Here is a 17691-nt window from a genome sequence, read left to right as displayed (position 1 = left end):
GGTAACAGTCAGATGCCTTTGTCACATGACAGCTCATGACCACCTACTCCTCTGACCCCTAATGTTTACCACAGGTCCTGATTGTCTAAGGGCTTTGAAAAAACAATGAAATCCTAGCTGAAGTCTCCTACCCTGGAGAAGTGAATGTTGCTTTAAGTGGTTTGTGTGTGGTACAGTGCCAGTAAAATGAATCTCTCACGCCCAACCCTGAAAACCAATGGAGCAAGTAGGCCAAGGGTCCTGGTTGTCATTGAACTTGCTGTTTCAGAGCCAGCTGGAATTTTATTTATCATTCTGAAAGCTTATGCGAGAATGAATCATTATGCAAGTATTTGAAAAATCGGATAGCAGCTCTTTTGGGCAGGAAATCCACTGTGCTGCTATTTTTAGATAACAAATATTTTCAAAGTGAATAAATTCCAACCTAGTACACTCCTCCATGGAAACATTTCTAGATGCAACTGTGCTAAACATATACATTCTGAGAAATATAATGGAAATGTGATTTCAAAGAGGCCTTACAGCATGACAGTAGTTTATCATAACTATGAAGAAATCTTTAGGACTCCAGAAGAGCTGGGGACAGTCCTTCCTGAACTTTGGACTTAGCCTTCGAGACGTATAGTCCAGAAGAATATGGCTGACAGTTGGGCCACACTGACATAGGTGGGGTTGGAAATGAGAGCTCTCTTGTGACCTTATATATAGGTCATCTAATTTCTCTGGGCCTCAGTTTCTTCCTCAGGGGGTTAGAAAATCTGTAAGGTCCCTTCCAACTCTCATATTCTTTGGTTTGATGAGAAAGCAGATGTCATATAGCTCTCACCACCATTTGCCTATGACCTTAGTTTCACATCAATGATCTCATCTTTAAAATGACCTCATGGAAGCAGGTAGTCAGATATGATTATGCTCACCTTAAGGATGGGGAAGTTGAGGCTCAGAGAAATTAAATGACTGGCTAAACATCACCAAAACAGTAAATGGCAGAGAAAGAACTTCAGCTCGTTTCAAGGATTAGAAGACCAGCAAAGACTGATTGTTTTTTCTCCTTCTCCTCTTTTTCTCTCTCAGCATCATAGCCACTTCCTAATGACTAACATGGCCCCACTGAACCTTCCTTTGTAACACAGAAGTAGTCAAACAGAACAGATCAACACACTGGCCATCTCTGAAAATACATGCTCCATTTAGCACTCCTCTGTTGAGAGGTGGCAAACGTTCTTTATCATGAGTCCTTTGAGGTCACAATTGGTTGTTGCAGTGACCAGAGTTCTGAAGTCTTTTAGTCTTTTCCTTTTGTGTGCGGGAAAGACCACATTTGGAAAAGGCTAATCTTTGCTATTTTCTAAACCATGGGTTTTTAAAAATTCGTTTTTGGTACTCAGGTCTGAATCAGAAGAATGGTGAGGGGAGGGGAGGCTAGGAAACATAACAACAGGTCTTACAATGACCTTTTGCAAACATTGTAAGAGGTCATTTCCTGAAACTGAATGTATCTCCATTGGGGTCACTTAGTGAAACCAAAGCAAAGGTTTAATCTCTGAGCGAAGTAGGAAGCCCTCTTCTTTAAATCTACAATGTGAAAAGGGCGTTATTGTCCTCTGGTCCTCAAAACTGGAATTATGGGAAGTAGGTAGCTAGAAGGCCAAGGACGTCAGCAGGTGAGGAAAGGGATTTGGCAACTTGACTGTGACCAGGCTGGAAATAAAGTGGCTACTCACAGGCCCAATCCCACTGCTAGTCAGCATGACAATTTTAACCTGCTATTTGTGACCTCACCTGGTGATCTCAGGAGCTCCCCAAATTGGTGCTATACAAAGTCACGCCTTTAGGACTACTTTAGCTCAGAAGTCTTGAGCTCAAGTGTTCCTCCAGCCACAGCCTTCTGAGTAGTAGGGATTATGTGCATTCACCATCACACCCACACTGATTCCAAATAGTCATTGCTTGTGGTCAAGTCAAGCAGTCTCCTCCAAATGGCCACAAAGAAGCTTCAGTAGCTGAGCTTTCCAGTTTCCAACCTTCTGTGGGGACCACTCCCCTCATTATCAACCCATCACTATGCATATCCTACCTTTCTCTTCCTCTATATTGTTGTTTTGTTAAAATATCCCTCACTTGAACATGGCCATTTTCATTCATGATGTGACAGCTATGGGTTTTGCAATGGACACAAAGTTCTCATTTGTACTCAAAGATGCTGCAGCTGATGCTACTTCCAGTGCTGGACTTCCTGCTATTAAGCATCATTCCTGCTTGAGCTGTTGATCGTGGGGATGGTAAATGAGTTAGAACTGGTATTGAAAAAAGGGCCGTTAGACACCAGGGGGCTAACACGGCTCCTTCTTTATGGAGCGGATGGGACCTTAGAGCAAGAAAGCACCGCAGTAAATTCTCATCTGTTTGGTATGCTTGCATGGTTGTAAAACTTTGCCCTCAACTTGCTGAAAGCTCGACTGATATTTAGTGCAACCCGTTTGGTTTGTAGGCAGAATGCTTCCTGGAGGTGATGCCTTCCAATAACCCTGGCAGAAATGTAGTATTTCTCTTTGTTCTGTATTATGCAATGAAATGAAAGTTCTCCAACCAAAAGAGCCGATTTCATCAGGCTCCTTGATATAATCAAATACTGATGGTAGTTATGAGTGCTATAGATTGTCCAATAAAGCAAATTGGATTCACAGACTACTTGTCTACTTGGAGTACAATAATAAACACCAGCAAACAACCATTACATCCAATTAGGCTGAGCACTTGTCTTTACTGGGTCATTTACCAATCTCTCTTGCTCTTAAAAGTAGATTAAATGTGTAAACTTACAGTTAATTACCTGTAACAAAACTCTTAAGTACAACACTTCATGTTGCTTTTAAAGCTTGGTTATATTCCTTAGCATACTTTGTAAATAGAGTCAAGTCTCAGAATCAGGTTAGAAAAGAGTCTTAGAAATTAATAGTATGAGGATTACCCAGGAGCTGAGATGGGTACTTTGGAGCTGTGTCCTAATGGGATTTATCTGAGGTTTAGTAAAACCCCCAGAATAATCACTACCTCAGAAGAGGGGTTTAACCCTTAACAAGCTGCAGCAGCTGGCACACCTGGTGGGAGAGATGCTTGGAAGCCCTATTTCACAACTTGCTTTTGGAAAGACAAAGGTGGTCTGGGCATTCTTTGGCATCTGTGGCCTAAAAAGTATTCTCTGGAGGCAACCTAAGCCCTAGCAAAAGCTGGTGCTTCATTTTTCCTTCCTTTTTCAATGTTCTCATCCACCGACTGAGTTGGACTGGGGAAGGAAAAAGGTTTGGTACATAGAAAATTTTCATGGGACTCATATACCCTGTGGAAGAGGAAAATTCCTATTGGAATCCATTAATTGAACCTCTTTGGAGTTTTTCTTCTTTTTCCCCATTGTCCTTGAAGACTATGCTGATTTGCTACCAACACAATCACACCATCAGAAGCCCTTGGTTCCAGATTTCTCAAGGATAGGGGCCTTCTTTTCTCCCCATCACAGCAATCAAGACTCACCAGTTGCAAGGCCCAGTCAGGTTAGGGTAGGACCTGGTCCTACCCCAAGTAAAGCCCAAGTAGAGCCTCTGACTGTTCTGGCTTCTCGCTTTGATTATCAAGGGACATGATATTACAGTGGCTGACTATGTAACTACGTATGTATTTTTAAAGGCATCTCTATTAGTTCAGGTACTGAATTCTATTTCAGTCTTTCCCAGTGACTATAGTGAGAATTCTAGCAGCTTGCTAAGCAACAGATCTACTCTCTGTCCCTTGTCACTTACTGATAAAACTTTAATAATACTTGGCATTCACACAGTGCTTTTCATCTCAGTATTGCAGGAAGGCCAAGGTCAAACACATTGAAAGCATCTGAGAAGAATATCCAAGATGAGCTATATACCCCAGAGAATGTTCTTCTCACAAGTCATAAATATAAGCAGAGAACAGATACAAGCAGTATTTGGGGACCTTCAAGTTTTTCCCAGACCTAAAAGGGGTTCCCTTTTGTCTGAAGGGCTTGGGATCATTTTGTCTCTAGGGTCACAAATTTACAAACAAGAATTCAGATAGTTCGAGGCCTGACATCCAGATTTTTCATGCCCAGGAATCCTTTACCAGGGTCTTGAGCATCAGAAAATAATTATGCTTCACAACTAGTCTGAAAGATAAGATGGAGAAGAAGAAAAGAAGCCATTAAGCTTGGATTTACAGACTGTTAAGAGAAGGAAACTGATATGACTCCACCAAAAAGGGGTGTGTGTGTGTGTGTGTGTGTGTGTGTGTGTGTGTGTGTGTGTGTGTGTGTGTGTGTGTGTGTGTGTGTGTGTGTCAGAGAGACAAACAGATGAGGCTGACTGAGACAAAGAGATACACATACACACAAGTCAGATGCTTTAAATTTCAAACTGCAGTACATTTCAATAGACAAGTTTCTCCCAGCTGAGCAGAGTCTCATTATTTGTGTCCTGGGATGCCTCTTCTGGGGCCCTACCCGTATGCCAGGAACTTCAGGGAGAGGCCCAGCTCTGAGTCATCATGCCCACCAGAGCTAGGAGGCAGCATTCAGAACCAGGGTTAGGCCTGAATCAAAGGAGAAGGAGCAGTGAACCAAATAACCCTGAAAGCCAAATATGGTTAGGATTCATGGGCAACAGAAGGAAATTTCATCGATGTGGCTGGAAAAATGGGATTTCTTCTCTGCGACAATCATTACACAATCAAAATGGGAAGAAGGAATGGGAGAACTGGTTGTGCCGAGCAATAAACTTCTTGGGTTGTGAAAATGTTTCCTCAGCGGAGTCTGTACTCAAAATGTAATTATGCTTAACTTTTAGGGCAGTTGACAAACTGTGATCAAAAATATAAACTTGTAAATCAAATTGGGAGTAACTATTTGTTTTAGAATTCTCTAAGTTCCAGAAGATCTGGACTATCCCTAGGGTTCTTTTTAATAGCAAACCATCCTGATACATTTAAGATACTACTTCTAAAAATCTGACTTGTTAGTAATTTTTTCAGATGGTACTTTCGGGGGTCTACTTTCTGCCGTGTTCTCAGCCTAGTCTACCTTGGTCCTTGTGTATCTCTGTCTAGGCCAGAGACACATTCAAAGGCAGGGAGACTGTTGGGCTGAGACACAAAGAGAAAGGCTACCAATAGGAGAAACGGTGGGCATTTAAAAGGACGTGTTGTTATTTAACATACCATTTGAAAATCTGGGTGCACCCAAAGCAGAAGCTTGGCCAGCAATTGGCATAAGGCATGGCACAGAGTAAAAACTTAATACATGTTTATTTGCTGCTTTGCTTGCTTGAGTGAAATGAAGAAAAATGCAAGCTTACATTGAATGTATTGTTGGGCTTATTCTTTTAGGAAAAGATCCTTTCTGAGTAGAAGGGGGGAAAAATCTAGTGGGAAATGAAGGTGACATAAAACCAAAAACTTTTGATAAAAAATTAGGGCAGTTAGGTGGCACAGTGGATACAGCACTGGATAGAGTGCTGGGCCTGGAATCAGGAAGACCTGAGTTCAAATGTGACCTCAGGCACTTACTAGCTGTGTGACCCTGGCCAAGTTACTTCACCCTGTTTGCCTCAGTTTCCTCATGAGCAAAATGAGCTGGAGAAGGAAATGGCAAACCAACTCTAGTATCTTTGTGAAGAAAACCTCAAATGGGGTCATTAAAAGTCAGACATGACTGTACAACAACAACGATAGTCCCTTATGACCTAGGCAAGAAGACTGAAGAGCCATCATTATCCCTAGAGTGAATATATGGTTCTAGGCGGCTTTGGGGACACACTTCTTTCTCTGGTTAGTCTGTGATGGAGAAAGTTGCTTTTTCTAAACATGAATTTAGAAAGTACTCCTCCAGGCTCTCTTTGATAATGTCCAACCAATGTAATGATCAACCATGATTCCAGAGGACTACTACCCACCTCCTGATAGAGAGAACAGATTCAAGATGCACAATGAGACATGTATTTTTGGACACGGCCAATGTAGGAATTTGTTTTGCTTGACTATCCTTATGTGCTGTAAGGGTTTTGTTTTTCTTTTTTCCTTTTTAACTTCGGGGGGAGTTAGGAGTGAGAAGGAGAGGAGAAAATGCTTGTTAATTGAAAAATAAGATAAAGTGAAGAAAAAAAGATACTGTCTAGCACTACTCTGTTAAGTGCATAGTAGGTACCCAGTAAATGTTTGGTAACTGATTACTGCCTTCATTTATTTCTTCATTTATTAATTCATTAATCTTTCTATCCACTTTACATTTTTTGTAACCTTTGTAAACAATGAATGATGGTCAGGAAAAAGAGGGGCTGTGTTCTGGTGAGCCTGGATCTGAAAAAGCCTGGTTATGTCAGTACCTGAAGGGAAGGAGTAATAAAGTTACAGAACCAAGTTGTTTAACATTGAAAGTCCCATTATTTGTATCCACTTTGGAGTCAGGGTATTCCAAACATGGTGAGTATAGGAGGATTCCCCCCATCCCAGGTGCCCTCTGCTCTGATACACTCAACTGCCTTGGCTTTAAGCAAAAGCCAAATGTGGGCAGGTAGACTTTGGATAAGTGTCATGGTATAGGCAAGTCCCAGGATGTCCAGGTCATCTGGACACCTTGGCCTAGAGCACCTGGGAATGAGATGGCTTCATCCATTATATTTCCATGGCTCACAAGTTATTCTGAATAGTGGGGATTTCTACTCTGAAGATATAAAAAGAATAACCAAGTAGTTAACTTTTTGGCATTGAGAGTGGGATAAGTTTGGTATAATCCCTAGCTTAATAACTACCTATTGAGTGATTAAAGGGATTATGGAGCTATTTCTAAATTAGCTACCAAGCAAATGTTTAGGAGTTTTTGTTTCCTCCCGTACCTTGTTATAAAATTTGTCTGCTCATCCTAAACTGGAAATTTATATGCGTTTAAAAATGCAGAGTTGGCTTACCAAGTGTATTTTTTGAAGAGCACATAAGATTTTATATAGAAGAAAGTAAAATGCCAACATGAGCTAAGATGGCTTATAAACTCCAGATTGGGAAGCTTTTCCTAGATTAGTTGCCGATTGTCCTTTGATAATTAATTACACAAACCTATGATCCTTTTAGGATGGCCTAATTAGTATAAAATGATTTTACTTAATTACAGTTGTAAATTAAGTGCACAGGGTTTACCTCTCCAAAATAATTACATGTGCATTGTAATGTAAATTATGGTACATTAATTTGTAGTTTATCGATTACTCCCTAAACAGAGACCATGACTCATTAGGACATAGTTGTTAGAATAACACTTCTGACAGGCAGCTCCCACTAAAAGGTACTTGAGTCACATGTTTGTATAGAAGACCCTTACGAGAAGCAGATAGGCCTGTGCATGTTACTGCCACTTATAGGCAAGTCTTGGGCTAGAAAAATTGGTTGTCTTATGCAATCACAATACCCAGGCAACAGGCCTAAGCCCCTCCAAGACCTCTTGCTCCTCACTGCTAGGACTCTGTCAAGCTTATGTTGGAGGATGTCATCTTAATGACTCTTTTTTTCCCTTGCTAGGAACTAACTATATCTTACATTTAACACATTGCTACCTTTAATAATCCCTTTCTTAGTATCACCCAAATGGAGAAAATTAAAGTTGAACCATCATATTAAGAAAACTCAAGCTGTGCCCATTATGCCTAAGAAACACAATAGAAAGGAAAGACCCTGTAGCATCTTCCTCCAGTCTGGGGATACTTCTCTGCTACAGCTGCTAGCAATTTATTATGAAAAGTCAGAGAAGGGAAGCAAAATCTGCTGTCAAAGCATAAATAGAGTATTATTAAATGCACAAATACAGATGTCTCGAACCTGTGTTGAGGAAAAGACATGCCTACCTTAAAGTTTAAAAAAAAGGGAAATGACTATGTCGATCAATTTGGAAGAAGCTATCCAATCCAAATGGGGCTCATTCACTATCCCAGTTAAAATAAAACTTTTCAAAGACACTGTAACCACAGGCTGAAATATTTCAAGTGCAATTTTATGAATAGGGCTAACAATTTCCCCTAAATGTAAACCAGATTCAAATAAGAATGTTAGCTTGCCATATGTAGAGTTCAGACAACTCCCCTGCCACATTTCCTTTAAACACACTCATTGGTTGTTTTCTCTTTTTCTTTCTTTCCTTGCTGTTAGATGATTCTCAACACCAGTTACTGAGACAGCTTATGTATGGTTGCCCAGCAGCCTCCTGGATATTTTTCCTGGATGTTTTTGCTCTGTGTGCCAAGAGCAACTTCTTTCCCTGCGCAGAAGCAGCAAGCCGACCCTTGGCTGCTCCGTGTTCCTGCTAACGTGATGCTGAATCAGGGGCTGTGGCTTTGCCAGGCCTTGACCAAGAAGAAGAGGAGGTGAGGACTGAGTGGAGAGATCAGGCTTTATCTCTGAGACTTGATTACTTAATTGTGCCTCCATTGACTTTTACAGTCTTCCCTTAGAGAGTTACACGTTCAGTCATTCATTTTTGTTCTTACTGCTAACTTCCAAAGGTGTGTGTGCCTCCATAGGGCCTGGGGGTAGGTGACTAGGAAGAGCTACACTCCTACTTGGACCAGGGGTAAACATCTTTTTATCTGTGATTCACTCTGAGAAATGTAATGTACTCTTTTTTTGGACCATGGGTCCACATCTGGCGCTATGTCTTGATTTTTTCTCATCCTTCTACTCAAAGCCTAGGGAAAAGTCAAAAGTAATTTCCAAATTGAACCCATCCTATTCTTGTGTTAGCACTTAGGGACAGAAGAATTAGAAAATATGACTCTCCAAAGACACAAAGTATACGAATTCTGTAAGTCACATTACAAGAGGTTTGTATCATTAGCCTAGAATCATATGCTTGAGCTCAGATTAAAATTCAGATCTCTGTAATAACAGATAATATTCATTGAATATTATAATCTAGCCAACTATAATTACACAATCATTGATGAAGCCACTGTTGATAAACAATGCATGCTTTAGGATATTAAAATTTTACAACTAAATGATGAAGAAAGCTGTTTATTGCCTTCCACTCTATCCTCTGTTAATAAGATAGACATTGCAGATGTTCATGTAAGCTGTATTGATGTTTAATGGTGCATGATCCTCTAGGTGGTTCCCATAACCTTGCTTTGTCTGCTATGAGCTGACTCGATTGATATGATAATAGAGAAAAGAGCTGGGCTGGACAGGCACAATTTGCATAGCCTTTAAATTTGCCATTATTAGATAGCCAACTGTTCCTAAAAATTCTTTTCCAGTTGTCACTGACGACAAAGAGAGAGATAAACAGTACTAGCCGAAGAGCCACCCAGGTGGGGGCATCACTTCTTCGAAGCTTTTATCGTTACTCATCAGTATGTTTCTAAAGGCAACAATCAGGAGTTTGATGAACTCCTGTGATCACTTGCTATCTACCAAAGTACAGAGTGGACAGATAGCACTAGAGACACAGGCATGGAGGATGCACTTGTGGAGTTTTTGTGAGACAATAAAGCGATGATAAAAAAAACTAAAAACTTTTATTCCAACTTCCCCATGTAAGAAAATAACTAATAATGAACCAAAAAACTATATTAATTTTAGAGCTTTGTAGAATTTTTTTCATGTAGGATTTTAAAAACATTTTATTAAAAGAAATTCAACAAAACCATCTAATACAGTGAACCCAACTGACGATCTATGTGCCTTTCAATAGTTTGCCTCTTGTGGATTTTTTTTAAAGACTTATTCTTCTGGGAAGAACTCATTTTTAATTCTTCCTTGTTGACTGATCATGTACAATATAATGGGAAAGTGGAATTTAAGACTCTAAAGTGGATGATATTATAGATTATCTTTATAAGAATCATTCAATAAAAATATTAGGAAAATAAATCTGGGAAATGTAGTTGTAAAGAAGACTTTGTAGAAGCTGCTTCTGTTAAAGGTAATTAAGGGAGAATGCATCCTAGTTTATGCAAAAAGTGAACACTTAAATGAGCAGGCCTCTATGGTAGTCAGTAGTTCAAACTTAACCCTATCTGAAGCAAGTTTCTCTGTGACATCTAGGTTAGAAAACTCCTGAGGCTGGCATACATGGTGAAACCTAGAAAGATATCAGATGACTTGAAATGGGCAGAAATGAAATTAAAATTCAAAAGAAGGAAGAAAGGAGAATGATTTATTACTTTTAACTGGTTTACTAGGTGGTTCAAGGGTATTTTTTGGGGGTACTTTTAATGTTTGTGGAAAAGTATACTGAATTGAACCCCAAATGCTGCTATTTATATTGTGTTTTTGGTTCACAGTTCACTATATACTTCGATTTGTAAATGTGATCTATTAACATTTCATTTTGGTTCTATAATAGTAAACCTTGAAACTTGAAGGATTTGTGATTTTATCAGTGCAGGGATAGTTAGTGATCTATTCCTCTATTAATGTAGATTGGAAACCAGTCTAAAAGATAAAGTTAATTTTCTTTATAAGTTGCTGAGGGTTAAAAAACAATCATGCTGAGGTGGTCAACCTTCTGGTAATAAGAATCCCAAGAACTGGACTAAAAGCTGGGCTCTCATATATCAGCCATTACCTTGAAGATCTTCCTGCTTGGGCAAACTTGCCAAGGAGTATGCTCTGCTGGGATAGTCTTTGAGAAAAAAGGGTCAATTCTAAGCTATACGAATGCCCTGGAGCATCTAACTAGTTTGGTAAGAGAAAATGTAGAAACTTTTCAAGGAAAATGGACTCATAAACAAAATGCCCAAGGATGAATTTGCCCCCTTCCCTTTCCATCTGCCCCACTGCCAAATTACCAGATGAAAGTGAAAGGAAACAGATGTAACAGAAAATAAAAAGGTACAATTAGGTGGTCTTCTTTCTGCTGCTGGGCTTGGAGTCAAGAAGACCAGAGATCAACTCTTCCCTCAGACACTTATTCGTGTGACTCTTCTGAGACTCAATTTCTTCTTCCATCAAATGAAGATGCTGGACTAGATGGTCCCAAAGGCCCTTAGGCTGGCTCTAACTTTCTACAGTCCTATGACATAGGAGGAGGAAGGCCAGTGCTACTTGGGGTCTTGTAGGAAATGTATGTGTTTGACCAGGGTGGAGTCCAGAACTCCCTTCCTTGAGAAGTAAGCTGGCACACTGCACAGTTTGCAATCATAATACCAGGAACTTATGATAAATGAGCAACAGAAAAAATTGTCATTAAGGGAATACAAAGTCTGATTTATGAGCACCAAGGGAAATAACTGTACTGCTTGGATAAGCAACAGCTCAAGACCATTGAAATAACTACCCACAAGAGAAGTCTTGGGAGAAACAGGTTGGTTCTCTTTTCTAGTCTTTGAAGAGCTCTTAGGAAATAGAAGAATCAGACCCAGCCTTTTCAGCTCTGGAAGAGACCACCAGGACCAATGGGGGCACATTATGGTGACTCAAGAGTTCAGTTCAATCAAACTCCCCCTCCCCCAACTTACTGATAATTCAGATACAGAACAGGTTGCCCTATGAAGTCATTTCCAGCATTGACTCTATAAATGAACCACGTTAACCCCCAAAAGAAAAACTAGTAAGTTCAATAAGACATCCTAGTGTTTAGCCAGTAGTGCTGTGAAGTTAAGAGGGAGAACAATTCAGAAGAATATGCATGAATATCTGGAGGTAGTAAGGACAAGAGTAAACTTGGGCACCCACAAGTGAAGAAATACTTAAACTGAGGAATGGGGTAGGATATCAGAGAGCACTGCTTTGTTTTTAATTTCTTTCTTAACATGACCACCTACCTGATTCCAAATGCAGCTTGATGGAACCTAGAAGGAGCTTCATTTCTCCATACCACTCATGATCAGTCACCAGGAAAGGCCTTTTAAATTAAGACCTCCCCCTTAATTACTGCTTCCACCCACTAGGGAAACTATGAATGAGCCAGAGAGAAAAAGAGGGGGCAGCAAGGTCAGGCTGCTATTGGCTTGGGAAGAATCTACAATGGTCCTCCATTATTTCCTATTATTTCTAAATTCTTCACCTTGACTTTCAAGGAAGGCCTGACACTGCCTAATGCTGTAGTATGTTAACTGATTCATGATCTCATTATGGACATGCCATCTTTCAGCACATAGAGCACCACCCATCCACATCCTCACACCAGTGGGACTGATTCCTGCCCACATTCTTCAGCAGACAATCTACTCAATGAGGGAGGCCTTCTGGGTCTCTCTCTCTCTCTCTTTTTTTTTTTTTCAGAGAGCAGGAAAAGATTTTAATGGGGTGTGAGGTCACCAGATTAAGAAAAGTCACATGGAGTGCAAGAGCAGAATAATGAAGGGCAGGCAAAGGGTGGGTGCACTGATTGGCAGGGGCAACTAGTAGGGAAGGATTCACCACCTCTAGCACAGGCAGCAATGGACCCCCAGGAAGCAGATCTACACATCCACAAGGATAGAGCAAGAACTTGCCTCTGTTCCAGGCTCCAGCTACTGAGGGCTCCTAGGCACAATTAGGGACTGTCTTACCACACTCTACCCCTACCTCAAGCCATCTTAAGACAGCAGTTCCTCAGGCAGATCTCAGAAAGCCAAGAAGAAGCCCCTGGGGCCTCTGATGGGACCAAGGAGGCCTTGGGGACAAAGGGAAAAGAAGAAGCGTAGCCTGAAACCTCTCTTCCCTGCACATCTGGGGGGAGAAGGAAGGGGAGAGGGGAGGAAGGCCACAGTCACCTTTTGGTTCCAGGCCCGCCCAGACCCACAGCGATTAGTAAAGCAACTGTAGGTGGTTACATTGGTTTAAAAAAAGACAAAAGGTTACAGTGTCCTACAAGCACAGAGTTTTAAATTTCAAGACATTAAAAAAAAACCTGTCCCAGCCCAGGGGACTGAACATTGATGGCCAGGCTGACCCACTGGGTGTGGCCTTGCAGGTCTACTGCTGTTTTCTTTTCAATAGCAAGCTCTCCAGCCTGTGCCCTGCATCCCTAAGCCATGTCCCTCCCCTTGCCCCAGGGTTCTTCTGAGCTCCAGTAGGGCAGCTTTGCAGAGAGAGGAGAGAGGATGAGAGGAGGGAGCAGCCAGAGATCCAGTCAAATGCTCTAAAAATTCTTGAGGAACTCCTCTCCCACAATACGAGCCCGAGCATTGACTGACAGCTTCATTTCACTGATCTCCTTATCAATCTCCTCCATGAAGTGGATCACAAAGTCCACCACTTTGTGTTTGTACATTTGCTCTGTGTGGAAGTTTGTAATCAGGAAACTAATATCATAACCTTCCATAGGCTTCCTACGCAAGATGAAGAAGTTCTCTGCTCTCATCATCATGAAGCGCATGAACTTGTGGCAAAGGATCTTCTCAAACTCATCAGCCTGTTTCACAGCAATGCTGACTCTAACAGAGTTGATGGAACCCTCAATCCGAACCTTTTCCTTCTCATTCCTGCTGATGGTCACAGGCTGTAACCGGAGTTCTTTGCTACTCCTCACTTCTACCTCTGGCTTGTTGTGCCTCTCCGCGACCTGGGAGGAGAAATTCTTCAGGCAAAGTGCGGCCTGCAGTGTGGCCCGAACGGCACTAAGGTAGAGGTGGAGAGTGGCAGTCATTGCTGGAGCTGGCCCCCTCTCTCTTTTTTAAAATTTAAAGTATTCACATAATTCTTGTTCTGTCTTTATGTTATGCCTGGCCCACTGCTTTTCCCCACCCCCGATTACCTTTTTTGTTTCTTATTTCCTGCTGCTCCCCAACAGACATTTTCAGATCTGAGTCAGGCTGATCCATCGCTCTCCACAAAGGCCCTTCTCCTTCCTGCCTCTGTACTGACTCCTTACCCCTTCTTCTTTACCTCTTCACTCATCTCCGCACTTCTAGTCCTCTCTCTGACCTGAAGGCTGCACCAGATTCTACCTGCACTTTTATTGGTATCACATGGTCTAACCCTTACTGGTTCTCATTTTTTGTATATGTAAATTTTGTCTCTTTGACAAATTTTATGAGGCCAGGAGTCACACTTTTTTATACTCCCTACAGGGCCGAGCTCAGTGCTGAGCAGTAGCGGTGAACAGACACTTAATAAGTGCTACTGACTGAGTGATGGAGATATTGATGCAGAATGGAGGATAGGGATCAAGATGCTGATATCTGAAACTCTGCTTACTCTTGTATGAAGTGTCATGGTCCTCAAAGAAACATAAAATAAAAACAGTAAATATAAATGATTTGGGGATTATCCACAATTGTTGCTCACCTGGCCTTTGTAAGAGTTGAAAAACAATTTGCTTTTCTAGCCAGAGGATAAGAAGGGGAAAATGCATTGCTATTTTCAAGCCGGACTGGCTAAGGATTTGATACTGAATGCAATTTCTTTCCTATAGGGATAAAGTTAGCATGCAAGTTTTTTCAGGCCATTTAATAGTGTGCTGAACAGGCCTCTGTGGCTTCAAAGGGCTCAAACAAATTCCTATCTGGATCCATTTCATTCCTTGCCTCCAGAGGCCCTGGGCTCATTCCACTGCAGGTAATTTAGGCACAAACATTGTGAAAATCTAGTGCCTTCTGCCCTCCTCCTTATGAAGCTTTGGATGGACAGTAAGCCATTATTATCACATTATTACCAGCCTTTAACAATAAAAAGTATGACCCTTTTCGGAATGTGTCATAAACATAAGAAGGTGAAAACTTACCCTAGGCAAGAAAGAATATTGTTAAAATTACATTTCCTACATGATGAAAAAGAGGATGAATTCTGGAAATTAAGATTTGTCAAAAGTATCATCACCAATTTAATTCAAAAATATTTACTTAAACATAGAGTATGCTGAGGAGCAAAGGTTAGATGAGGACAAAGTCCTCTGGGACAATGTGAGAGAGGGTCCTTTGAATGGGGGAAAGGGTGGAAAGAGGCAGAGAAGAATTTCCTTAAGAGGAGATGAGGAAGTTGATGTGCTAGGCCTACAGGCAGAGGAGAGCTCTACGCTCTTGATGTTTGAGTTGAATTTTAGATAGATGTGGCTTAGGCTTCTGTCCTGTCCCCTGGATGGCATTATCCATATCAGATGATAGCTTCCCCCAAAACACTAATTGGCCACTTGCCTCAAAGTTTTTTCCCCCTCCTTCTTCTCTTTTCACCTCTCCTGGAACTTCTGTGTAAAATGTTCCATGAAGTATTCTGATTCTTTTTCCTTCTAACATGTTCAAGCCCAACCCCAACCCACAGATTCAATCACAGATAACTAGTCTCTCCACCTTGGCCAGGATGACATTATCAGAAAGCCATTAACGGTCTGAAACTAAAAGAAAAGCTCATTAATAAGAGCAAAAGTGTACAAAGGTAAAAAAAAAAGGAAGTTTTATTAAAAGTATTGATTATGACCTGGGGCACCAGAGACATTGATTTTCTTGCATCCTTCACAAGGAAAAAAATGTTCAAACTAACATGGTATTGATTTATTGTGAAACTTACTCAATAGCCAACTCAGAAGCAGCAAACCTCAAGAATAAGAATCATCCAGAAATAGCACTGGTATAGACACGACTTTTATGTAAATATCTACAGATACACAAATACATATGCATATGCTTATCTGTGTTGGTGTATACATAGACACACAGATATGACTGAATTAAGTCAGTTAATTTTATTAAGTCTGATCCAAGTCAGTATGTACAATCTCAGCATTCAGTAGCTGAGCCATAGAATCTCACCATTGGAGGGGTCCTTGGAGGTCACCTAGCTCCAACTCTTACCTAAAGCATGGATCTCCTCTACAACTCCAATAACCATGTACTATTTTCAAATACACCAGGCTATTTAAGAAAAGCGTTGTAAAGATTGCTTGGCTTAATATAAATGTTGCTACCATATGTATCTAGAAGACCTGTGCACAGGCTGATTTCCTTTTTTAATGAGATACAATATCGATGAGTATTCCTGTAATGTTTATTAAGGTCACTTTGGGTTCTGAATATCACAAAATGGAAAAGAGGGTTCCCCTATTAGGGGATGTTTACTTACTTTAGAAAGAGTGTGGCATTGTAGTAGTTTCAAATTTATCTGTTGTGTGATATTGAGACTACATATGGAGTCTCTTTGGGCCTTTAACACTAGAAAGTCACAAAGGACCAGGATTGCCTTCTTGGTTCAGAAAAGCCTTCTGGATTGCTGTCTTATCCCAGGAGCTAAATTTTAAGGCAGCAAAGGCATTTCTCCTAAGTATATGCCGTTGGGGATATCAGAGGGGCTAAAGAGGGCTGTTGCAAACACAGTTCAGCAAACCCCAGATCTTAGCCTGGAATTGACAGATATTACACTGTTTCCATATAGGTGTGAACTTTGAGGGTTTCAAGAATCTTGCACCTGGAGTCAGAGAAAGTTGGTGTTTGAATTTGGACTCTCATTTCTGACCTCTATGACCTTGGGCGAATCACTTGTTCTAGAGGAGCTGAAAAGTCCTTTCCAGCTATAAAGTGATGAGCCCATGTTCCTGTATTGGAGGGCCAGGAAGCACCAGACACATCAAGAGAAATGGTAGGTGAGTGTAGTTAGTTTTATCCTCTGTCTCTGATTTAGTAAATTGTTGGGGTAGCAGGTGGAGAGCCTCCTTGAAGGGGGAGTGAGCAGGACCGAGAGGGGCTTTCCACCAGCTGTGCTCCCCAGCAGCAGCTGGGACTGACATCTGCGCTATTGCTTGTGACCCAGGTGCTAGAGGGTCTTTGGGGAACTGATGTTCCATGCATCTGTGACTGGATTGGTCAGGAGTCCTTATTCACAGGGAGCCCCCCTGGGGAATTCTCATTGCTATGACTCCATTTCAAAGTGACAGTCTCACTAATACAGGAGAGCTGCCTTTGACCGGCCTTAGGGAGATTTATTGACCCCTGACATATGGCACAGAAATAATTGGCTGGGGAGGCAGTTTGCCAGACTGTGCCATCAGCACAAGGCCTATGCCGCCCAAAATGAAACCAAATCTAAATCGATGTGTTTGCTTCTCAGAAATGAGAATCAAAGACTCATGGAATCTTGGAACCATGAGGTACCTAAAAGATTACCTTGTCCAATACACCCAATTTATGAAGCCACAGGAAGTGATGTGACTTGTTCAAAGTCACCAGTTAGAAAGTGGCAGAAGAAGGTAGTATGTCTTAATGGATTTAACAGACTAGAGGCTAAAGCTGGGAGGTCTTGCTCATATATCATCCCATCCATTCTCTGGTGATAAGATTAAAAGACAGAGTACTCCAGGCTACATTGTCTCTTTCTGTGTTAAGGGATCTGGAACAAGCATGAGTGACTGTTAGATTCTAGCACATCATTAGTAACTCAGGCTCACCAAATCAATTGGCCTGTGGATCTCAGCTGCCACATCAGTGAGAAAGGAAAGGGACCAACTTTTGTGCCAAATTCTGAAACCAGACAGCCAAGTTTGGTGTTATGTACAAATGGAAGAAGGCGCGTCATTGAGGATAAGTTATTAATACACTCTGATGTCAGGATTCAGGTATGGTTCTGTTGAACCTAAGGGTGATTGTGAATTTATAATTATTATAATTAACAGTATGAATCCATCAGTTTCCTGATCATCAGGCATCACTGACTGAAGCTCCTGGTCTCTGTAAAGAGATGGAGCCTTGGCCTGACAAAGTGGGAACTTTCTAGGAAAATTCCTGGACTTGCGAT

The 17691-nt window shown here is 41.2% G+C and overlaps 2 protein-coding genes across 3 annotated transcripts in view; both read right to left on the bottom strand.

Annotated features, from left to right (window-relative positions):
* The window catches only part of ADK (adenosine kinase), a 629414-nt gene that overhangs the window by 26245 nt on the left and 585478 nt on the right, over nucleotides 1–17691 (bottom strand). The window lies entirely within an intron of this gene.
* Nucleotides 13012–13618, bottom strand: LOC118828520 (actin-related protein 2/3 complex subunit 4-like). The gene has a single exon (XM_036735190.1). The coding sequence runs from the start codon at nucleotides 13616–13618 to the stop codon at nucleotides 13112–13114; it is 507 nt and encodes a 168-aa protein (XP_036591085.1). The 3' UTR covers nucleotides 13012–13111.

Source organism: Trichosurus vulpecula, chromosome 8 (assembly GCF_011100635.1).
Source record: "Trichosurus vulpecula isolate mTriVul1 chromosome 8, mTriVul1.pri, whole genome shotgun sequence".
Taxonomy (NCBI): domain Eukaryota; kingdom Metazoa; phylum Chordata; class Mammalia; order Diprotodontia; family Phalangeridae; genus Trichosurus; species Trichosurus vulpecula.
The sequence above is the reverse complement of the archived record's forward strand: the minus strand, read 5'-3'. Positions and strand labels throughout refer to the sequence as shown.